This window comes from Microtus oregoni, unplaced genomic scaffold (assembly GCF_018167655.1).
Source record: "Microtus oregoni isolate MIOR12 unplaced genomic scaffold, Mior012 000110F_ref0000174, whole genome shotgun sequence".
NCBI classification, from domain to species: domain Eukaryota; kingdom Metazoa; phylum Chordata; class Mammalia; order Rodentia; family Cricetidae; genus Microtus; species Microtus oregoni.
Genome location: NW_024544728.1, coordinates 49,678 through 69,821, shown reverse-complemented (window position 1 = coordinate 69,821; position 20,144 = coordinate 49,678). Strand labels below are relative to the sequence as shown.

The window sequence follows — 20,144 nt, the reverse complement described above, 5'->3', positions numbered from 1 at the left end:
CCTCAATATTTCACTTTATGAGATAAATGGTCCTACAGTGGACACAAATGTCTGTAATCCAAACATAAATATATTATACAAATAATAAAATTTTATATACATATTAAAATTTTATTGAAAAGAAACAAAGTGTAAGACTGGGGGTGTAGTTCAGGTTTTTAGAGTTTAGAAAGTTCTGGATTTAACTATTATGAACAAATCACACCTGTGATGCCAGCACTGGGGAGCTAGAGATGAAACAAACCAAACCTTAAGTTCATCATCTGTTCCATTGCAATACAAGGCCAGCCTGACTGAATAAGAGCATGTTAAAAAAAAATACAAAACATGGTGGTGAATGAGCTGTGGTGGGGAGGAAGGATGGTGAGTTGGTGAGAAAGGGAAAGATGGGAGAAGAGACAATGAAGAGTCTACATGGAGTAGGGAGGCTCACCCAAACTTCCCCTCTATGGCTTCCACTTCTTCCCACATTCCGTGTGTGCATCGTTGATGACTATCAAGAAGCATTGAGAAGCCATTTCAGTTTCCCATTCACGGCAATGACAGGAAATGCTGCTCTCCTTTTATTTTGGCTGAGAGTTTTTTGGGAGTTTTGCATTTCTTCTGCTGTCATAACAGCTATGGAAATCCTGGACAGGGACAGGGTCAGTTTTCTAGTAAAGATGTTGGTGAGACAATGGAATTGATTCTATACATTGTCCTCTGCCCTTTATTTGACTAAGAGTGAGACTGCCCACAGATCGCCAAAGACGTGCAGAGTTACTTGTGTGGCTTGAAGAGCTCCCTCAACTGCAATCCCCTAAAGGAAGGGAGGAGCTATGTCGTGACATAGCCAGCCATCTTTAGATATATTGGGGTTGATTGAATTAAGAAACAGGATTGTTGTAGGACCTGTAATTTGGAGCTTTTCAAATTAAACAGGGACAGAGAGGTTGGGAGAGGGTCAGTGGAAGCACGGGGGTGAGGTCTGTGCTTCATATCCTGTCTGGCTGTGGCAAGCAGTTTCTGTCTCCAAAAGGAAGGGAGGGGCTATGTCGTGACATAGCTAGCCATCTTTAGTAACATTGGTGTTGGTTGAATTAAGAAACAGGATTGTTGTAGGACCTGTAACATGGAACTTTTCATATCTAATGTGGACTGAGAGGTTGGGAGAAAGTCAGTGGGAGCACAGGGGTGAGGTCTGTGCTTCATATCCTGTCTGGCTGTGGCAAGCAGTTTCTGATGGGGCATTTGCACCGGTTGCTGGAAATTTTTAATAATAGCATTTGGTCCTATAGCCACTGGTGGACTTGTTGTCTGAGGTTCTGATTCATCTAGCTGGATGACAAAAAGAACTCCTGGGTCTGTCCCCTTGAAAAACCATCTGAGTTTGGAGAGCATCCGCATTCTCCAGCTATAACTGGCTTTCCAGACAGTGGCCTCTTTGCCTTCTTTAGTGAATTGGATCTTACTAGGGCTACAAGTGGGGCAAATGCAGAGATAAATGGTAGCAGCAGTGTTGGGGTTTTGCCAGGCACAATAGGGCCATTTTGCCTGGCTTACCTTGATGCAGTCCCCTGTAGTTTCTATGTGACAGTGCAACTGCCCCATGGAGCCACAGCTCCAAGTCTGATATAGTAATCATGCCCCCCTGCAAGCATTAAGCCTCCCCTTTATATGATATTCTGGGCAGACATAAAATAAGGGCCCATGATCACTTGGTTGTATGTGTTGGGTGTGTATGTTGCAAGGGTCAAGAGTTATATCTGGAAACCAAGACCCTGGAGGTGCTGTCTTTGATGTCCTGTGGTGGACCTTGCCAGTGGCCATAAAATAGTGCCCAAGGTAGGTTCATAGGCTGATGTAGATTTGGATCCTCTAAAAGCACGTGGCTCCCCATTGGTGTCCAGGGCAGGAGCGAAATCGACAGTAGAAGAAGGGTTGTCATTGCAGTGAAATTTTAATCGCAAGGGGATGCTAGAATCTGGGTGAGAATTCCAGGTCTCCTCTACCTGCAACTGGTGAAAGTGGGTGTGGTAAAGCCAGGGAGGAAATCTGTCTACTTTGAGTGGGGTGGGAGTCATGAGAATTACCCGGAATTCCTGGAATTGCCTTTCCAGCATGGCTCAAGACTGCAATGTTGATGTGGCCAGATCAGAACCCAGTCTCTGGGCTGGAAGCTATGGGACTTAGGTGGGTAAGCAGTAGGGTAAATATCTTATAGTCTTGGCAAGATCTCCACCCTAATTTGGGAGAGTGCTCTCAAGCTTTGGGTTAAGTCTACTTCCCCGTCCTGTGCAATGAGTTCAGACTGCAGGCTGGGGATGAGAGGGATTGGGTGTCCAAACATAATCTTGAAGGGAGTTAAACCCAATTGGTAGGGGGAAATCCTAACCCTAAATAAAGCATAGGGAAGGAGGGCCACCCAGTCCTCGCCAGTCTCCAAGGCTAATTTAGTGAGGGTCTCTTCTAGCATTCAATGCATCTGTTCAACGTATCCTGAACTCTGGGGTCTGTATGCACAATGTAATTTCCATTTGGCTCCCAGTGCAGTGGCTATTCCCTGACTTACCTAAGAGATTAATACAGGTCCATTATCTGACCCTATCACGTGTGGAACACCAAACCTGGGAAGAACTTATTCTAGAATCTTCTGGCTACAGTGTATGTAGTCTCACGTTTAGACAGAAATGCCTCTGTCCATCCTGAGAAAGTATCTACAAACACTAGCAAGTATTTATATCTGTATTTGCCCAGTTTGACTTCAGTGAAGTCTGTTTCCCAATATATTTTAGGGCGTGTTTCTCTTGCTAGGTACCTTTTTCTCCTTTTGTTTGGTAAGCATTTACCAATTGACATGCCTGGGATTTTTTAATAATAAGAATAATTTGGTCAATTAGCTGACTGGCATGCCTAATCTTTAAGGGTGACCTTGGAGTAAATCCTTAAGTTTCTTAGCCCCCATGTGGATAGAGCAGAGGAGTCAATACAATAAATACTGTCCCATGAATTGTGGGAGAAGAATTTTCCCAATAAGAAGGTACCACTAGTCGTTTTCTTTTTGAGCCCCTTCAACTTGTGTGTCCCAGGCAGGTTCCTCTTGCTTGTAACAAGAGGGTGGGGGGAAGAGAGCATGGCCCCGGGTGTGTCTGGGCTGATAGGGTGTGGTATGGTTTACTTACTGACACTTCCTTAGCTGTCCTGCCTGCCAGATTGTTTCCTGGGGTGGCCAAGTAGTTTCCCTTTTCATGGCCAGACAATGCAGCACAGCCAATTTTGGGGGGAGCCATAGGGCCTGCAACAGGCTTAGGATTTCCTGTTTATATTTGATAGTCTTTCCTTCTGCCGTCAGCAAGCCTCTCTCCGTGGATATATAAGGTAGCAAAAGCTTAGCTGCTATCTCCGTAAATGTTAATTCTTTTGTCCTTTCCCAAGTCCAAGGTCTTTACCAGGGCTTTTAGCTTGGCCCTCTGGGCTGATGTGTCAGGGGGCAGTGTTTCTGCAAAAATCACCTCAATGTAAGGATCTGGTCAGGATGACCGGCACGGGGCAGGAGACCATCCGTGCCACTCTATCCATAGTCTCCAGTCCTCCCTCCTCTCTCCCTGCTCCCACCCCCCTGCCATCGAACATTGAGCAAGGGCCAGTCGACTGAGCAGTAGGTGACCCATTTGAGCTTCTGGACCAATACTCTATTGTTGTTGTTTGTATCCTTAAGGTCCTGCCAGTGAGCAAGAGTTAGATCCAGAGGGGTGGAAGGGTTTTTTTCCATAGTAGTAGAGGGAGAAGTGGAACGGCTTAGAATGAAAAGAGCAACAAAGACACAGACCCTGATCAAAGCAAACAAGGAACAAATCCACACCTTTACAATGTCCAGGGAAAAAGAACAAGATACTTCCTCTCTTGGCAAGTGAAGAACCCCAAAAATAGTCCTGACTGGGAACTGGACTTCCACAAAGATATTTCTGATCGCTCCCTGCCAGAGTCGGCTGAAACCTGACTTCAGCTATCTCAAGGCTTGCAGCAGCCAGTCTCACAGGCTACAACCTCCAATTGATGGAGACTTCTCTCGACCCCTCCAGTATCACTTGGCAGGACGCTTCTGTCCCAATGAGGGCCTGGTTAACACTTGGTCTGCTCTCACCCAGAAAGCCCAAGTCTGTTCGCTCTAGCTTTCTCTCTCTCTCTCTCTCTTTCTCTCTCTCTCTCTCTCTCTCTCACTCTTTTTCTCTCTCTCTCAGAGTTGCTCTCCCCAGGAGAGCCTTTCCTTCCCTCTGCTGAAGAGCTTAGAGGAGCATATATATCAGACAATCAGACATACATATACACCTTACCGGTATTAGAACAAACCTCTAGACCTTGGTTTTCCCGGCGGGGGGCTCCACAGTTCCTGACAAATGCACTAAATGTTGTGTCCAAGTCGCAACCCCCAGAGAGACCATCAGTATCCAGTCAAGTCCAGAATAAAAAAGCAAGGTTTATTCGGAGTTCTATTCCTGCAAGCTGGGGTCTCCTCCTCTAATGGTAACAGAGCGATAGGGAGGAGAGTCCCCTTCATCATTTGGGGTTGACATTATATAGGCAAAAACCACAAACCAGGTTCATTTTGGGTCAAATGAGTTAGTCTTGGGTAACAGCAGGTGTGCCTTATCTCTAACAAGCCCATTCCCTCTAGAACCCTACCAAAATTAGAGTCCTACCCTAATTTCTGCTCCCTGATGGACCACAGAGCTAGGAGTTAACAGGTGGCCTGCTGCCAGGATGCAGGAGCACTTTGTGGTGAGCTCGGCGCCCTAGCTAAAAAGCCCTCGATGTCTTGCATTTAAACACAGTGCCCTAATTAGCTATTAAGCAAGCAAAAATTTCCTTAAAATTTTTCAGGCCCTTACAGTAACTCAATATCCAATGTCTAGAATCCACGCACAATCTTCTGATCTGCTCTAAAAGAGATTAGGTCCTTTCTCTGGCTTCACCCTCTGCAGCACTGACTTGGGCTGACTCCACCACACTGCTGCTGCTGTCCTTGCTGGTAATCCCATGGTACTGGCATCTCCAAAATGATGGAGTCCCTTGATACAATGAGGCTATCACCAAAAGCCACTCCAGGGCTCGCTTCGTGGAGCAAACCAGGCTTCCACTTCTCTCCATGAGCCCTTCTGTCCTGGGACTTCCACTAATACTGAGGCTGCTTCTTCTCCAATGCCCTATCAGGGCCTCTCACAGTGCCAAACCACAGCTGTTCTCCATGACCCCTTTATGCTTTCAAACCACCTGAGAGACTCTTATATGTCACTTAGGCTTCTAGTAAGATATAAAACTTTGATGGACTCTAGAACACAGTTTCTATTCACCGACTTGAGGAAACCCTTCACATAAGTGTTTTTGCCTAAGTGATGTTGGCCTCTTCTTTTTTTTTGTTTGTTTGTTTTTTGAGCCTCTTCTTTTTTTTTAATTAATTAATTTATTTATTTGTTAAAGATTTCTGCCTCCTCCCCGCCACCGCCTCCCATTTTCCTCCCCCACACCCAATCAAGTCCCTCTCCCTCATCAGCCCGAAGAGCAATCAGGGTTCCCTGCCCTGTGCGAAGTCCAAGGACCACCCACCTCCTTCCAGGTGAGCATCCAAAATGCCTAGGCTCCCACAAAGCCATTACATGCAGTAGGATCAAAATCCAGTGCCATTGTTCTTGAGTTATCAGTAGTCCTCATTGTCCACTATGTTCAGCGAGTCCGATTTTAGCCCATGCTTTTTCAGACCCAGGCCAGCTGGCCTTGGTGAGTTCCCGATAGAACATCCCCATTGTCTCAGTGTGTGGGTGCACCCCTCACGGTCCTGAGTTCCTTGTTCGTGCTTTCTCTCCTCCTACTCCTGATTTGGACCTTGGGATTTCAGTCCAGTGCTCCAAAGTTAGTCTCTGTCTCCTTTCATAGCCTGATGAAGGTTACTATCATACAATAAAAGTATATGCTCAACTATGTTCATAGCAGCATTGTTTGTAATAGCGAAAACCTGAAAACAACCTAGATGTCCTTCAATGGAAGAATGGATGAAGAAAGTATGAAATATATACATATTAGAGTACCACTCAGCAGTAAAAGACAATGACTTCTTGAATTTTGCATGCAAATGGACAGAAATAGAAAACACTATCCTGAGTGAGGTAAGCCAGACCCAAAAAGAGGAATATGGGATGTACTCACTCATAATTGGTTTCTAGCCATAAATAAAGGACATTGAGCCTATAATTCATGATCCCAGAGAAGCTAACTAAGAAGGTGAACCCAAACAAAAACATATAATCATCCTCTTGGCCTCTTCTTAATCAGTGCTAATTTCTTAGCTCCAGTTGTCCCAATAAAGCAAAGACTTACGTCACTGTCTCTGTTCTTGTGAATTACAGCTAATTCTTCAGTCCCAGCTCACCATACTCAGATCTCATCTTTGGTCTTGAAGTGAATCACAAACTCCCTCTGGAACTTCACAAGTTAGGCCTCCACTGTTTGCTTTACTCTCAACATTCTTATCTTCCACGCTACCAAAGAAAACATCATCAAGTTTTGAACTCGTAATGGATTTCTAGACCAAAGTTCCAAGGTCTTTTCACACTCTTTCTCAAAACAACATGGCAGATCTCTCACTGTAGCCCATGATCCTCTTACCACGTTATTTTAAGGTTTCTATTTCTGTGATGAAACACCTTAAACAAAAAATAAGCTGGAAAGGAACGGGTTTATTTGGCTTACACTTCCATATCTCTGTTTGCCATCAAAGGAATCCAGGACTAGAATACAAACAGGGCAGGGAAATTGGAAACAGTTGTTGATGAAAAGACCATGGATACCGCTTACTGGCTGCTCCCCATGTCTTGCTCCACCTGCTTCCTTTTAGACCCCAAGACCACCAACCCAAAGCAGGCACCATGCATAAGGGGCTACTCCCTCCCCATCAATCACTAATTTACACAATGTTGTACAGCGTGCCTGCAGCTCACTCTTAGGAAGGAAATTTTCTTTTTTGGAGGTTCCCTCCTCTCAAATGACTATGACTTTGTCAGTTTGATACAATAACAAGGTGATAAACAGGGGTCAAGAGAAAATAAACTCTAATGGGTCATGGAATAACTTCTAACCTTATCAGTATTCTGTGCCTGGAGCTCCTCACACTGGCTAAACCTTAGGTAAAATGCTCCTTTGTTATTACGGAGATTTCTACTTCCTTCAATTGTAGAATCAATGAGAAAAAAATAAAAGCTAGTTTAGTTTCATTTTCCTGTTCTTAAAATGCAGGAAATTCAGAAAAAAAAAACTGGACCCCATCTCCTATGTGATTGGCTAGCACACTCTGAAGATGGGACAAAAGTCAAGACAAAGGAGCTACCCAACTTTCTTGTTTCTGCTGCAAACACTCCAGCACAGCTGAGGGTTGTTCCTGTCCTGAGCAGTGAGAGCATCCCCTGGACACAGGATTTTCTGGTAACTAGGAATTCAGATCTGACTTCTCACCCTCCTCTGTCTCTTCCTAGGGAGCCTGTGAGTAACAAGACATTTAGAGAGGAATCCTCAGAGCTGGGATTCTCAGTTTGTAAGCTAGGGGTCTTTGATTAGAGGCAGGCAGGACTGAATTAAGATGTTCTTAGGTAATTATTCAAGTTTAGATAGACCTAAAGCAAATAACCAAGTTATTTAAAATTTACCCAGTTGTTTTAGGTTTGGATTTTGTTTGTTTGTTAGATGAAAATGAGCCTTTTGGTATATATGTGTTGTGAATTATAACTATAGAATATATGAAAATTGTGGTATCAATCTTGTTACTGCCCAGTATTTTTTTCTGTCCCTTTCTACCAAGTTCAGCATATTTGTTTTACACAACAGTGGAAGCTAGACTTGGGTGAAGGATGCCCTCTGTAAGATGCTTCTGCTTACTTGCTGGGGAACAATTCTAGGATAGTTTTTGTTTGAAAAATATTTGTATTTGCTGTACAATGAATTCATGCATCTCTGGAGCATTTTTATCATCTTCACCCACTATTCCTCTCTCTTTTCCATTCTCATTCTCTCTGGGATCCTTCCTCTTTCCATTGTTGTCCCTATGTTTTTCTTGTCTTTTTTTTTTAATACTCCACTGATTTTAATCAGGATCATTTCCCTGTTCTGTTGTAAGGTTATTTACTTGATCATGTGCTACTTTCTAGTGGTCTATATCTGAAGAAAAATGACTCTCTCTCCCCCTACAAGTCTCTAATCCTAACATAAGGATAAGGCTTCATGTGCCCCTGATCTCATTCATGCTGAAGTGAGAACAAGATAAATCTTATGTGTGTCTCCTGTAGGTAACCCCAGAGGCCATGTCATATTTAGAAGACATTATTTTATGTCACTCCCCCATCTCCAGCCTCTGGCTCTTCTGCGATATTTTCTGAACTTGGTGAGGGTAGGAGATTGATAAAGATGTCACTGTTTTATCTAAGAATGAACACTCAACCATTACATATTCTCACCAGGTTTGACCAGTTAGGAGACTGTGCATTAAAATACTACTCAATGCAAAAAATGGGAAATGAGCAAAAACAACAAAACGCTTGTCTGTGCAAGGCCGAGAGCATCACTAATCTCTGGTATAGTCCAAAATATTTAGAAGGAAATCTTCCCATTTAGAAAAACAGCAGCAGTAGATGCTGAGGGACATTTTTAATGAGGGAATCCTCTTTAACTTCTTGGTTTTGATTGTGAAGTTGGTGTGTTAGTGAAGAAATGCATCCTTTTGTCCTGATTAATATTTCACGGCACAATCTTTTGTTGTGGTCATGCTCTGTGCAAGACATTTAATGCAAATTTTTCTTGTTTAATTTCTTTTTCTTGTTCGGTAGTTTTGGAGAATTTTGTATAATGCATTTTATTTGTTTTTTATAACATTTATGTGTTCGTTCTCTGTGCCCTCATAAACCAGGGATAGGTGCTCACATGCTAGAGTATGCTTGTGGAGGTCAAAAGACAAGGTGTGAAAGTCAGTTCTGTCTGCTATGTAAGTCTTGGGATTAGAACTCAGATCATGTGTCACAGAAACAAGTACTCTTTCTTATCAGTCATTTAGTTGGCCCGAGACAGTTTTAGAGTGTGCATACATAGATTAAGGCATGGGGACCAAAAGGATGGGAGGCGTTTGTAATAGATCCCAGCAACTTTTGTCTTAGGAACTTTCCCCCAGGCTAATGCAAAGGATCTAGGCTCATGGTTGCCCTGATAGATTCTACTGCTTTCATTTTCATCTGGGTCCTGTCAGCTTTTGTAATTGGTCAAATTTATTACCAAATAGTTAATTTCAGTCACTACCAGAATAGCTTAAATCTGATACCCCACCTTACCACCCATTGCACCCACCCCTCACTGCCTCCATTAGGTTTAGTGAGGCTGCCTGAGAGTTGAACCTGGATGTCTGTCCAGCTTGAGAGACAGTAACAAAACTCAGAGGGGCCCTGGCTTTATAATAGGACTTGCCTAGCCAGCAGGCCAGGAGTTGAGTGGCACCCCGCCACCCCGTAGAGTCATCATTTTTCTGAGTGTGGGGAAGAGGGTCTGGCTCTGTGGCTGTTGTGGACCATGCTCTGCTCTGCTGCTGGCGGTGCTGGGGCTGAGGGCCTGGCCCTGCCAGCAGTCAGGCCTTCAGCAGGAAACAGGAACAGTTACCGCCTTAAGGAAACATAAAGTTTAGAAATTTATACAAAAAATGTGCATACCAATTTAGGTATTGAAACATCTAATCCCATAAATGTGTATAAAAATATATTATGTACTAGCCATGAACTGCTACGGACTCGATGTTTTGTGAATTATGACAACATTTTTCTTATGGCTCTGATGAATATTATTTTGGTTAAAGTCTACTTTTGTAAATTTACCAAAACAAAATCAGTATCTTAAGAGAACTTTGTTGATATAAATAAGATTAATTTTAGATTTGTATCAGTTTAGTGAGGTTTACCTTTAGGAATTTTAATAGCCTTTAACTGTAGCTGACTCAGTCATACCCATATACTTTTTTTTTTAAATCTTCACCCATACTCTGCATGAAAACGAAACCAATTAAAACTCCTTTTTTTCATCATTTCAAAAAATATATATAAGCATATGTATAACCTTTTAAATATTTTTCTCCTACTTCTTGAATGATGCTTTACTTTTTTAATATCGTGAAACATGATGTTATAAATAAGCAATTTTCAATTTAGTTTCAATTTAGCTTAATCCCCCAATACAAAGCAATTTGGTGCCATGGAAGCAGTATATGAGCATAAGCATGGATGTAGATATAACACAATATATACATACATAAAATCTATATCAAATACATTTTAACTCAGTCAAGGATTATTTGTGAAATTTATCCTGCACGTTATTTTTAACATCTTCTGATCTGATTATATTTTTCATATCTCTAAGTGAGCTTCAATCTTAAATCTGTTCTTTAAAAGTATTAATTTTCTGTTGAAGTAAATTAGAAAACTTCTGTCTCAGTTTATAGTTCCTTAAACAGAATGACTAAACAGAATGTTGGTGAAGGTGGAAAACAGTCAACATGAAAACTACTATTTTACTGAGCTGAAATTTTGACTTGGATACTTACAGAACTAAGTTGTAAAATCACACATCTGGAAGTTTCTGTAACATGGAAAGCACAAATGCTCTAATCAATAAAACAAACACAGATCCCAATCTTTGCCCCCTGAGACACAGGTCTATAGGATGAGAAACTCCATGTTTATACTTTGGGAAAATCTGGAATTCTAGAAGTACACTGGAGAAGATTGTTGTTTGAGTAGGAGATTTGTTAAAAGGGTTGTGAATGCCATAGACAGACAGGCACACAGCATTATGGAAAAGACTCTGAGATCAGTCCCATGTAGCAGAACAAGGAATCCTTTCTTACGGATCTCTGCCATGTGATTGATAAGAAGCCTATAATGGATGCTTGCAGTCAAGGACTCTATGGAACACAAGCAAGAATCCTAAGAAAAAAGTGGTTTTAGTCATAGAAACCAAAGTAGTATCATTTCTGATATGATCACCAACCAAAATGGGATTGCTTTACAAAACGAGGTGCCCCTGGTTAGCACTTTAGATATCTAGAATTTAGGCCCAGGGCTTCTTCAAATTTTCTAAGACCTCTTTTGAAGTGTTGGCACAGGGGTCCTACAACACTGGCCAGATTAGAAAAACATCTGAAGAATCAGAAAGGCCACAATGCTTTTTCAGGACCATCAGGGTATGCAAGAGCTGAAATCCAGGTCCCTGAGATGTCTCCCTTCCCGTCTTTATCTCTGGCAATGGAGAAGGGTCCTTGCTGAGACAGGCCACTTTAGTTTAACCAACAATAGAAATTCATTGCATTTAATCCACATCTTAGTGCACAAAGGGCAAAAATAAACAAGCAAAATATAACGGATTCGGTAAATACTTATTACCTAAGTTAGGCAAAGCAGGCACATAGCTATTTCCAAAGTGATGCTTTCACTCACAACACAGCAAAAAGAGCATAACAATTTTATTCATGGGGTCCATATATATTCATATAGGTGTAGGCCAGCTTTAAAGCATATTCTTTTTAAAATTACATTCCCTCAGCATGCTAATTTTAAAGTGATGGACAGAAATGCCTCTCAGAATCCCCAGCTTCCACAATAATATTTTAGCTGACAATAAAGAAAATGATAGTTTGAAGGAACTGAATGCAAGAAGAAATCTGTCCATGAAGGTACCTGCATTGCTTAGTCAATAACAGCACATGTTCTTGTCCTATCTGAGCATCCACACATGGAGGCTAATCTCACCTGGCTGTACAGCACTCAGAGTACCCAAATATTTTTATAGGAAGGCCAGTAGCTTTACCTGTTTTTCATCTCATGATATCTTCTTGTGTCCAGATTTTCCATGAATCAAGGAATAGAGAGAGTCTAGTGGAACCTGAAGGTTGATAGCCCTCTTTGCTCATGGCCTCTGCTTCCTGGTTTCCAGGACTCTGTGGGCTATGGAATGATGCATGAAAATCTGCCAGGGGAACTCAGTGCTATAGAACTGAGTTATACATGTCCATCTACTGTTGTTCCTACAGTAACTGACTTAGTGCCTGCCAGACCCCCCTTTCCCGAAGGGCCATCTATAATGTCAAGCTTATAAAAATAACCCAAGAGCCAATAAAGATCTGGAAATTCAGGTTTCAGGAGTTGCTGTTATCTATATCAACTCAGCCTCCTGACTGCTCTTTCTCCTGTCTCCTGCACATGGTGTCCGTGTCCATTTGTAATGCAGCAGGTGCCCTGCTTATAGCATCTGTGTACCACGCATTCATTGGGATGGATGAAGTCCCGAATAGGACTTTATCTGGCTTGGCTTCTTATTCAATTATTCAATGAGGCCAAGTTTCTTCTAAAGAATTTGGTTCTAGGACAAATCAATGTGGCATTGGTGACTGGACTGGCCAACACTACACCCCATACAAATATGCACTATATTTTGCAAAGTATCTCAGTTTACCTTGGAGGGATATTGTGCATTGGCCTTCAATCCAACTTTTTTTGGAAGTGTGTTATATATTAGAGATCAGGAAGGTTTCATGAATAGATCTTAAAAACAAGAGACTTTGCACTTGGGAGGCAGAGGCAGGCAGATCTCTGTGAGTTCGAGGCTAGCCTGGTCTACAAGAGCTAGTGCCAGGACAGGAACCAAAGCAACAGAGAAACCCTGTCTCGAAAAACTAAAAAAAAGAAAAAAAAAGAAACTGAGAAAATAAACAAGCCGAGTAGATAAATAAGGGACTGCATGACAACCAGAGGCTTGAAAGTGTGAGGAACATTAACCAGATCTAAGAAGACAAATAAGAAAAAATATTTTTGTTAAACATACCATGATGACTGAAAAGGTCACAAAGACCATATAGGATAAATGATAATGAGTGATAGAAGCAGGTACAATCAGACATGCAAATCAACAAGGAGGACATGAAAATACAGCTGATTTATCCTGGAATCTAGAATGTGAGGGGCGTCTGGTGATAAAGTCTACATGACACAGAAGCACAGAGCAGACTGAATGTTAAGATGGATCTGCAAAGACACAATGGAGACTAAAACATTAAAGTCTCATGTGATGGTCTCAGATCCTGCAGAAAGAATGGCCCTACTGTGTCACTTATTGGTGAACTCCAGAGAAGCCAAACTCATAAAGGTGGAAGGCAGGGTGATGGGCAAAGCTGTGGGAGAGGGAAATGTTAGTCAAAGGACACAAAGTCTCAGATGTGTAAAATGAACACAGTGGGAGATCGGATGTAGTACTGCAATCATCAAGGATGGTATGTGGCAATATACATGAAATTTGATAAAATATAGATCCCAAATTTCATAAACATCCTCCTGACTCTTCCTTCTTTCCTTCAGTGCATTAGTTGCTCACAGTCATGGGCCAGCGGTTCTCTTCATCTAGGAATGAGCGCCACCAAGATTTGGCCTCCACCTTTAACGAATATTTTAAGAAGTTTAAAGTAGAAAACAAAATCATTCCTCAAGAAATCTTAGCTTCAATTGAGTTAAACTTGTCAAAAGGAAACATTCAGGTGGCAAACTCTTCGATCACTAATGCATTAAAAGAAATTGATAGCACCCCACTCAATGTTGCTGTGACAGGAGAGTCTGGAGCAGGGAAGTCCAGCTTCATCAATGTCCTGAGGGGGATTGGGCATGAAGATAAAGATGCAGCTAAAATAGGTGTGGTGGAAACGACCATGGAGAGGCATCCCTACACACACCCCAATATTCCCAATGTGGTTTTTTGGGACCTGCCTGGGATTGGAACCACAAATTTCCCACCCAAAGATTATCTGGAGAAAATGAAATTCAACGAGTATGATTTCTTCATCATTCTTTCTGCCACACGCTTTAAGAAAAATGATATAGACCTCGCCAAAGCAATCCGCATGATGAAGAAGGATTTCTACTTCGTGAGAACCAAGGTGGACTCTGACTTGAAAAATGAGAAGAAATTCAAACCACGAACCTTTGACAGAGAAAAGGTCCTGCAGCAGATCCGCAGCAGCTGTGTGAGGACCTTTCAGGAGAATAACATTGAGAAACCACCCATCTTCTTGATCTCTAATAAAATCTTATCTGACTATGATTTCCAAATCCTGGTGGACAAGGTGGTGAATACTCTCCCTGTATACAAACGTCACAATTTTATGCTCTCCTTGCCAAGTATTACAGATGCGGCCATTGAAAGGAAGCGGCAGTTCCTGGAGCAGAGCATTTGGCTCAAAGCCTTTGCGACTGGCCTACTCAATATGATCCCTTCACTGACCCTCTTAATGGTCAATGATGTGGGGGATCTTAAGTACAGCATGAACCTCTATCGAGCTGTCTTTGGAGTGGATGATGCATCCTTGCAGGGTTTGGCTGAGGACTGGCAAGTGTCAGTGGATCAGCTCAAGGCAAAGATGAAATCTCCTCATGTGTTTGAAACTACAAAGGAAGAAACAATACAAGAAAGACTTTCAAGACTTTATGAAGAGTTTCGTTTGGCTAAGGGGGATGTATTTGCTAAGAATGTTTATGTTAAAGAATTGTTTTACCTAAAATATTATTTCCTTGATATAGTGACAGATGATGCTAATGCTCTTCTCAGAGAGATATGTGTAAAAAATAACTTGGTTTCTGATTTGGCTGAAATCTTGTAGCTGTCAAAAATCAGAATCAATGACAGAAAAACTGGACACTGATGTTACAAAACAACATACTGGGTTATTCAGACCATGCAGCGTTTATCCATACTTAGTGATCATATATCCACATTAGCTGCAGCAAGGGGATCAGATATGTGTAAATAATCTGAGTGCTAAAACTATCTACTCACTTTGAATAAACCCTCAGATCTAGTCATTGCACTTTTATACAACTTTATTTCATATAAGTCAACATCTACTTTTAGGTTTAACATTGTGATAGGTGGTTTGATCGACAGACTCTAGAATCACATGGGAGATGAACCGCTGGACTTGTATTTGGGAAACTATTTGCTTACGTTAATTGAGGTGGGAAGCGCTGCCCACTGTGGGTGGCCTCATTCCCTAGCTGCTGATCCCTAACTTTGTATATGGAACGGGAGGCTAACATAGAACACCTGCACTCATGCATTGCTCTCTTCTTTCTTACTGTGGGTGGAGGGGGACTAGCTGCCCACAGCTGCTGCTGGGACTCCTCTATAAACTTGAGTTTCACACTTATGTCCTCTCTTCATAGTAATGCCACAGGAAAAGCCATAACTGGGCTGGAGAGATGGATCAATTGCCTTGCAATTCTGAAGACCTCAGTTTAGACCCACAGAGCCCACATAAAGCCATCTATGCACCTGAAATCCATACACTCCTGTGGAGAGACAGGAGGCAGAGGCAGAGAATCCTGGAAACTGTGGGGCCAACTAACCTGCCACATGCAGCTGTTATAAAGAGACCCTAACACAAGCAAATGGAGGTAAAAACCAAAATCCAGTGAACTTTGCATACATGCCATGTCATGGTAATCACACATGCAAATGCACTCGCACAAAAAGATTTTCTTTAAAACTAAGAAGGAAAGTGTGGGGTGGTAACTCAGTGGTATAATGCGCACATGCATGTGACCTCGGGTTAAAGCTCTAGCACGCCAGAAACAGGGTAAATGGTGATGTGGAAAGATGGCTCAGAGGTCAAGAATGCTGACTGCTCTTGCAGAGACCCGGGGTTCAGTCCCCACATAATGGAGCCCACTTAGTAGCACACAGTAGCCTATAACTCCTGTTCCAGGGGATCTGATATCCTCTCCAGACAGCCATTGGACCAGGAACACCTGGGGTTAATAGATACGCATGCAAGACAAATATTCATACAATAAAATTAAAGTGTAAGAGATATATGTTTGAACAAAGAGTACAAGAGAGAGGGATGGAATAACCATACAGATCATAAAAGTCCTAATAATAACCGAAATTCTAAAAATCCTATTTAGTCAGAATCTTTGAGAAAATACTAAAGAAGCTCTCTAATTCTGTACCAGAACCAGTGAAGATGAAGGGATTTTCCTACTTTATATTCATAGGCTTTTGAATGTTGTGGTTACTAAATGACTGATTTACTCCATATCAATACCAAAAGTTATTTAATAAACTCTTTTGTAAAAAAAAACACATTAATTGTTACTTGATATTCCCAAGAACTTATAGTAGCTTTATAGTGACTGTTTATTACTATTATTGGTAATACTATACTATTTCTAATGTATTACTATTACTGGCTTATTATTTCATTTCACACTCCCTGGCATACATTTGGTCATCCTTGAAATAAAATGTAGATAAACAGTACATCTGTTAGTAAGACTGGAGGAGAGACACAAAAGAAAGAGAAAAATTATCTATGGAGAGGAACAGTTTTTTAAAATTTGGGCAGCTATATTCCTATAGACTACGTGGGTTAAACAATGGGATTTTGTTCTCATACTTCCATTGACTGATTTATGAGTTTCAGGTGCCTCTGTGGCCAGAGCCCCAGTAAAAGCATTCTTCCTGGTAAGACCTCACATGGCCTCCTATGGTGCGTCTATCCAGAGAATGGTTCCCTTCTTGCTTCTTTCATGACCCTATTATTGTGCTTCATGTTCATGACCTAGTCTACATATAGATGCTTCCCAAAGCCTTTCCTCCTAGCATGAACCCACTGAGGGTATGGGCTACTAACATGTTTTCAGGGGTAAAACACTCAGTCTATAACAGTTATGCAAATTATGCTGGTGGTTCAGCTGTTTTCTTTTTTTAATATTCATTGAGCTCTACATTTTTCTCTGCTCCCATTCCTGACTCTCCACTCCCTCCTTCAATCTTCCCCCAAGGTCCCCATGCTCCAAATTTACTCAGGTGATCTTGTCTTTTTAGGCTTTCTACTTCTCATGTAGATTATATTTATGTAAGTCTCTCTTAATGTCTGCATTGTTGTCTAAATTCTCTACGATTATGGTTTGTAGGCTGGCTTTCTTTGCTTTATGTTTGAAAACTACCTATGAGTGAGTACATGTGATCATTTCTTTCTGTGTCTGGGTTACCTCACTCAAAATAATGTTCTCTAGTTCCATCCATTTTCCTGCAAAATTCAAGCTGTCATCATTTTTTCTACTGTGTAGTACTCCATTGTGTAAATGTACCACATTTATCTAATCCATTCTTCGATAGAGGGACATTTAGGTTGTGTCCAGGTTCTGTCTATGACAAACAAAGCTGCTCTGAGCATGGCTGAGCACATGTCCTTGTGGCACAATTGAGCATCTTTTGGGTATATACCCAAAAGTGGTTTTATTGGGTCTTGAGGTTGTTTCCTAATTTTCTGAGAAATCGCCACGATGACATCCAAAGATCACATAATCTATTAAAAAACAATGGAGTACAGATCTAAACAGAGAACTCTCAACAGAGGAATCTAAAATGGCTGAAAAACACTTGAGGAAATGTTCAACATCCTTAGTCATCAGAGAAATGCAAATCAAAACAACTCTGAGATTCCATCTTACACCTGTAAGAATGGCCAAGATCAAAAACACTAATGACAACTTATGCTGAAGAGGTTGTGGGGAAAAGGGAACACTCCTGCATTGCTGGTGGGAATGCAAGCTGGTACAACCCCTTTGGATGTCACCTGTTTTCTTAATAAAAACTTTGCCAGTCACCTAAACCAAATACTCCAAAATATTTTTACCATAAATTGAGATGCAGAGTTGCATAAATATGGCTAATGAAAAACACTAGACAAAACCTTCTCTACTTAAAATACAACCAAAGAACCAGCACATGAAGGTTGCTGAGAATATTTGAAGAATGCTGCAATACAGTGCACATGGAAGACAATTATGGAAAATGTAGGCTCCGAGTAGTCAGGTCGAAAAGGGAACAAAGTACCTTGAATAGAGCGCTCTTGATTCCAAGCCTGAGCTTATTTGAATGTGGCAAGTCCTCTTACAACTCAGAAACTGTACATAGTAGATCCTAGATTTTCCATAATTACACCACAGTCATAAATTTTTCTGAAAGGCAATACTGCAGCCATCAATGATTTTGAGCTCCACAAAGAGTTGTAATGGAATACACACTATTGCATTGGTCCCCATGGGTACATCTATTTACATAGCTCCCTCCCCTGTGTAAGCTATTGGTGTATGGTGTCATTTTAAGACCAAATCTAACCACTCTCCATTCCAACTTTCATGTTCAAAGGCCCCTTGAGTGGCTCCAACAGAGTACCACAAATTATATATACGTCTTTGGCTGTTAGAATGTCTTTACCCTGTGTGACTGGCTGCAGATCAGAGTCTCATAGTCATTAGTGATAGTCTGTAGAGACACCATTGGTATCCAAACAGAACCAAAGCCTATGCTGCCTCCTTCATAATACCCAATTTCTTCAGGGGAAAATATTTTCCAAATTAATTCTCCTACCCTATTGGTAAGACATGACACACCAGATACATAAAAGAGGATGAAGAAGTTTGGGAATGAAAGGCGAATTGATGCCACCAAGGAAACACAAAATCTTCTGTCAATAGACACTGCAAAGGAAGCTGAGGAAATGCGAGAAAAAGAAAAGAATAATTCTAAAGGAATTTCCTGAGGATAAAGAGAAGATAGAGCATCACTACATAAAATCATTAACACACTCATTGCATAAATACTGAGGAGGTCATAAAATAAGTAGGTATCTTTTTTTAAAGTGCTGTAGGGCTAGGGAAGTTCATGGGTAAAGTATTTGCTCTACATGTATGAAGACCTGATCCCAAATGTATTTGTTGGCGTTCTCTAGAGGAACAGAAATGATGAGAGAGAGAGAGAGAGAGAGAGAGAGAGAGAGAGAGAGAGAGAGAGAGAGGGACGGGTGGGCGGGCGGGCGGGCGGACGGACGGTCGGACAGACAGACAGACAGACAGACAGATAGATGAATATACAGGTGGAGAGACAGATGCAGATATAGACACAGATTAGAGTGGCTTAAGATTGTTATCCAACTAGTTCAACAATGACTGTTTACCAATGGAAAGACCAAGAATCCAGTAGTTGTTCAGTCCATAAGGCTGGAAACCTTAGCTGGTTTTCGGTATAGGCTGGAATAATAATGAGGAACTAGGCTCTAATGCCAGTGAAGGAATGAACTTGCCAGTGAGAGTGAGAACAACTAGACAAAGGACAAGAACTTCCTTCTTCCATGTACTATATATAGGCTGTTAGCAGAAGGTGTGGTCCAGATTAAAGGTGGATCTTTCCACCTCAAGAGATCCAGATTTAGTGTGGGCCTTCCAACTTCAAATGGTTTAATTACAAAAGAAGTCTCACAGGTGGACCTCGATGGTCAGGTTTTAGTTTATTGAAGTTGTGGTCCAAGAACAGCCATCATACCAAATAAACCAAGAATAGCCATCATACCAAATAAACCAAGAATAGCCATCATACCAAATAAACCCAGATGTGGGACTGCATTTTTGTAACCCAGTGCCACAGTAGTGGCAGAGACAAGAGAATGCCTGGAGTCTTGTGGGCCAGCCACCCTTGCGTAACAACAAGAGACTGCCTCAAACAAGAAGGAAATCAAGAACAAGGGGCTGAGTTTGTCCTCTGACCTCCACACCTATGCTGTTGCACGTGGCCAAAGAAGAATGCACACCACACACATATATACACACAAACACACACATAGGGGAGGAGTATTAAAAAAAAGCAAGACAAAATTATGCCACCAGAGATACAAATATCTTCTATTCTTCTTTTATTTATATATTTAAAAATCAGAAATCTTGAATCGACATAAATCAACGAGTTAATTTAAAACTACAAGTTAGGTATCAGGGATAATATAGCAGATGACACATGTCCTAATATCTCCGTGAATGAAGAATCGGGGTATCAAGGATGTGCTGCATTCGGGAAAAGGAAGAACAAACAGAAGGGCATTAGGGATGAAGAAGCGGGTGCTGGGACCACGAAGAGCAAAGAGGAACAGAACCATGAAGCAGAGAAAAGTGCTGATGGTAAAACAGGAATTCTAGGGCCAAAAGGCATGGCCTAGAATAGTTATGAAGAAAGATAAAAGGGCTTGCAGGTGGGAATGAGATGGC

The 20,144-nt window shown here is 41.5% G+C and overlaps 1 protein-coding gene across 1 annotated transcript; it reads left to right on the top strand.

Moving 5' to 3' along the window:
• The first annotated feature begins 7,376 nt into the window (after positions 1-7,376).
• On the top strand, positions 7,377-16,125 carry LOC121443629 (interferon-inducible GTPase 1-like). The gene is made up of 2 exons (XM_041645452.1): positions 7,377-7,452; positions 13,407-16,125. The coding sequence occupies exon 2, from the start codon at positions 13,427-13,429 to the stop codon at positions 14,696-14,698; it is 1,272 nt and encodes a 423-aa protein (XP_041501386.1). The 5' UTR covers positions 7,377-7,452; positions 13,407-13,426; the 3' UTR covers positions 14,699-16,125.
• Positions 16,126-20,144: the final 4,019 nt, after the last annotated feature.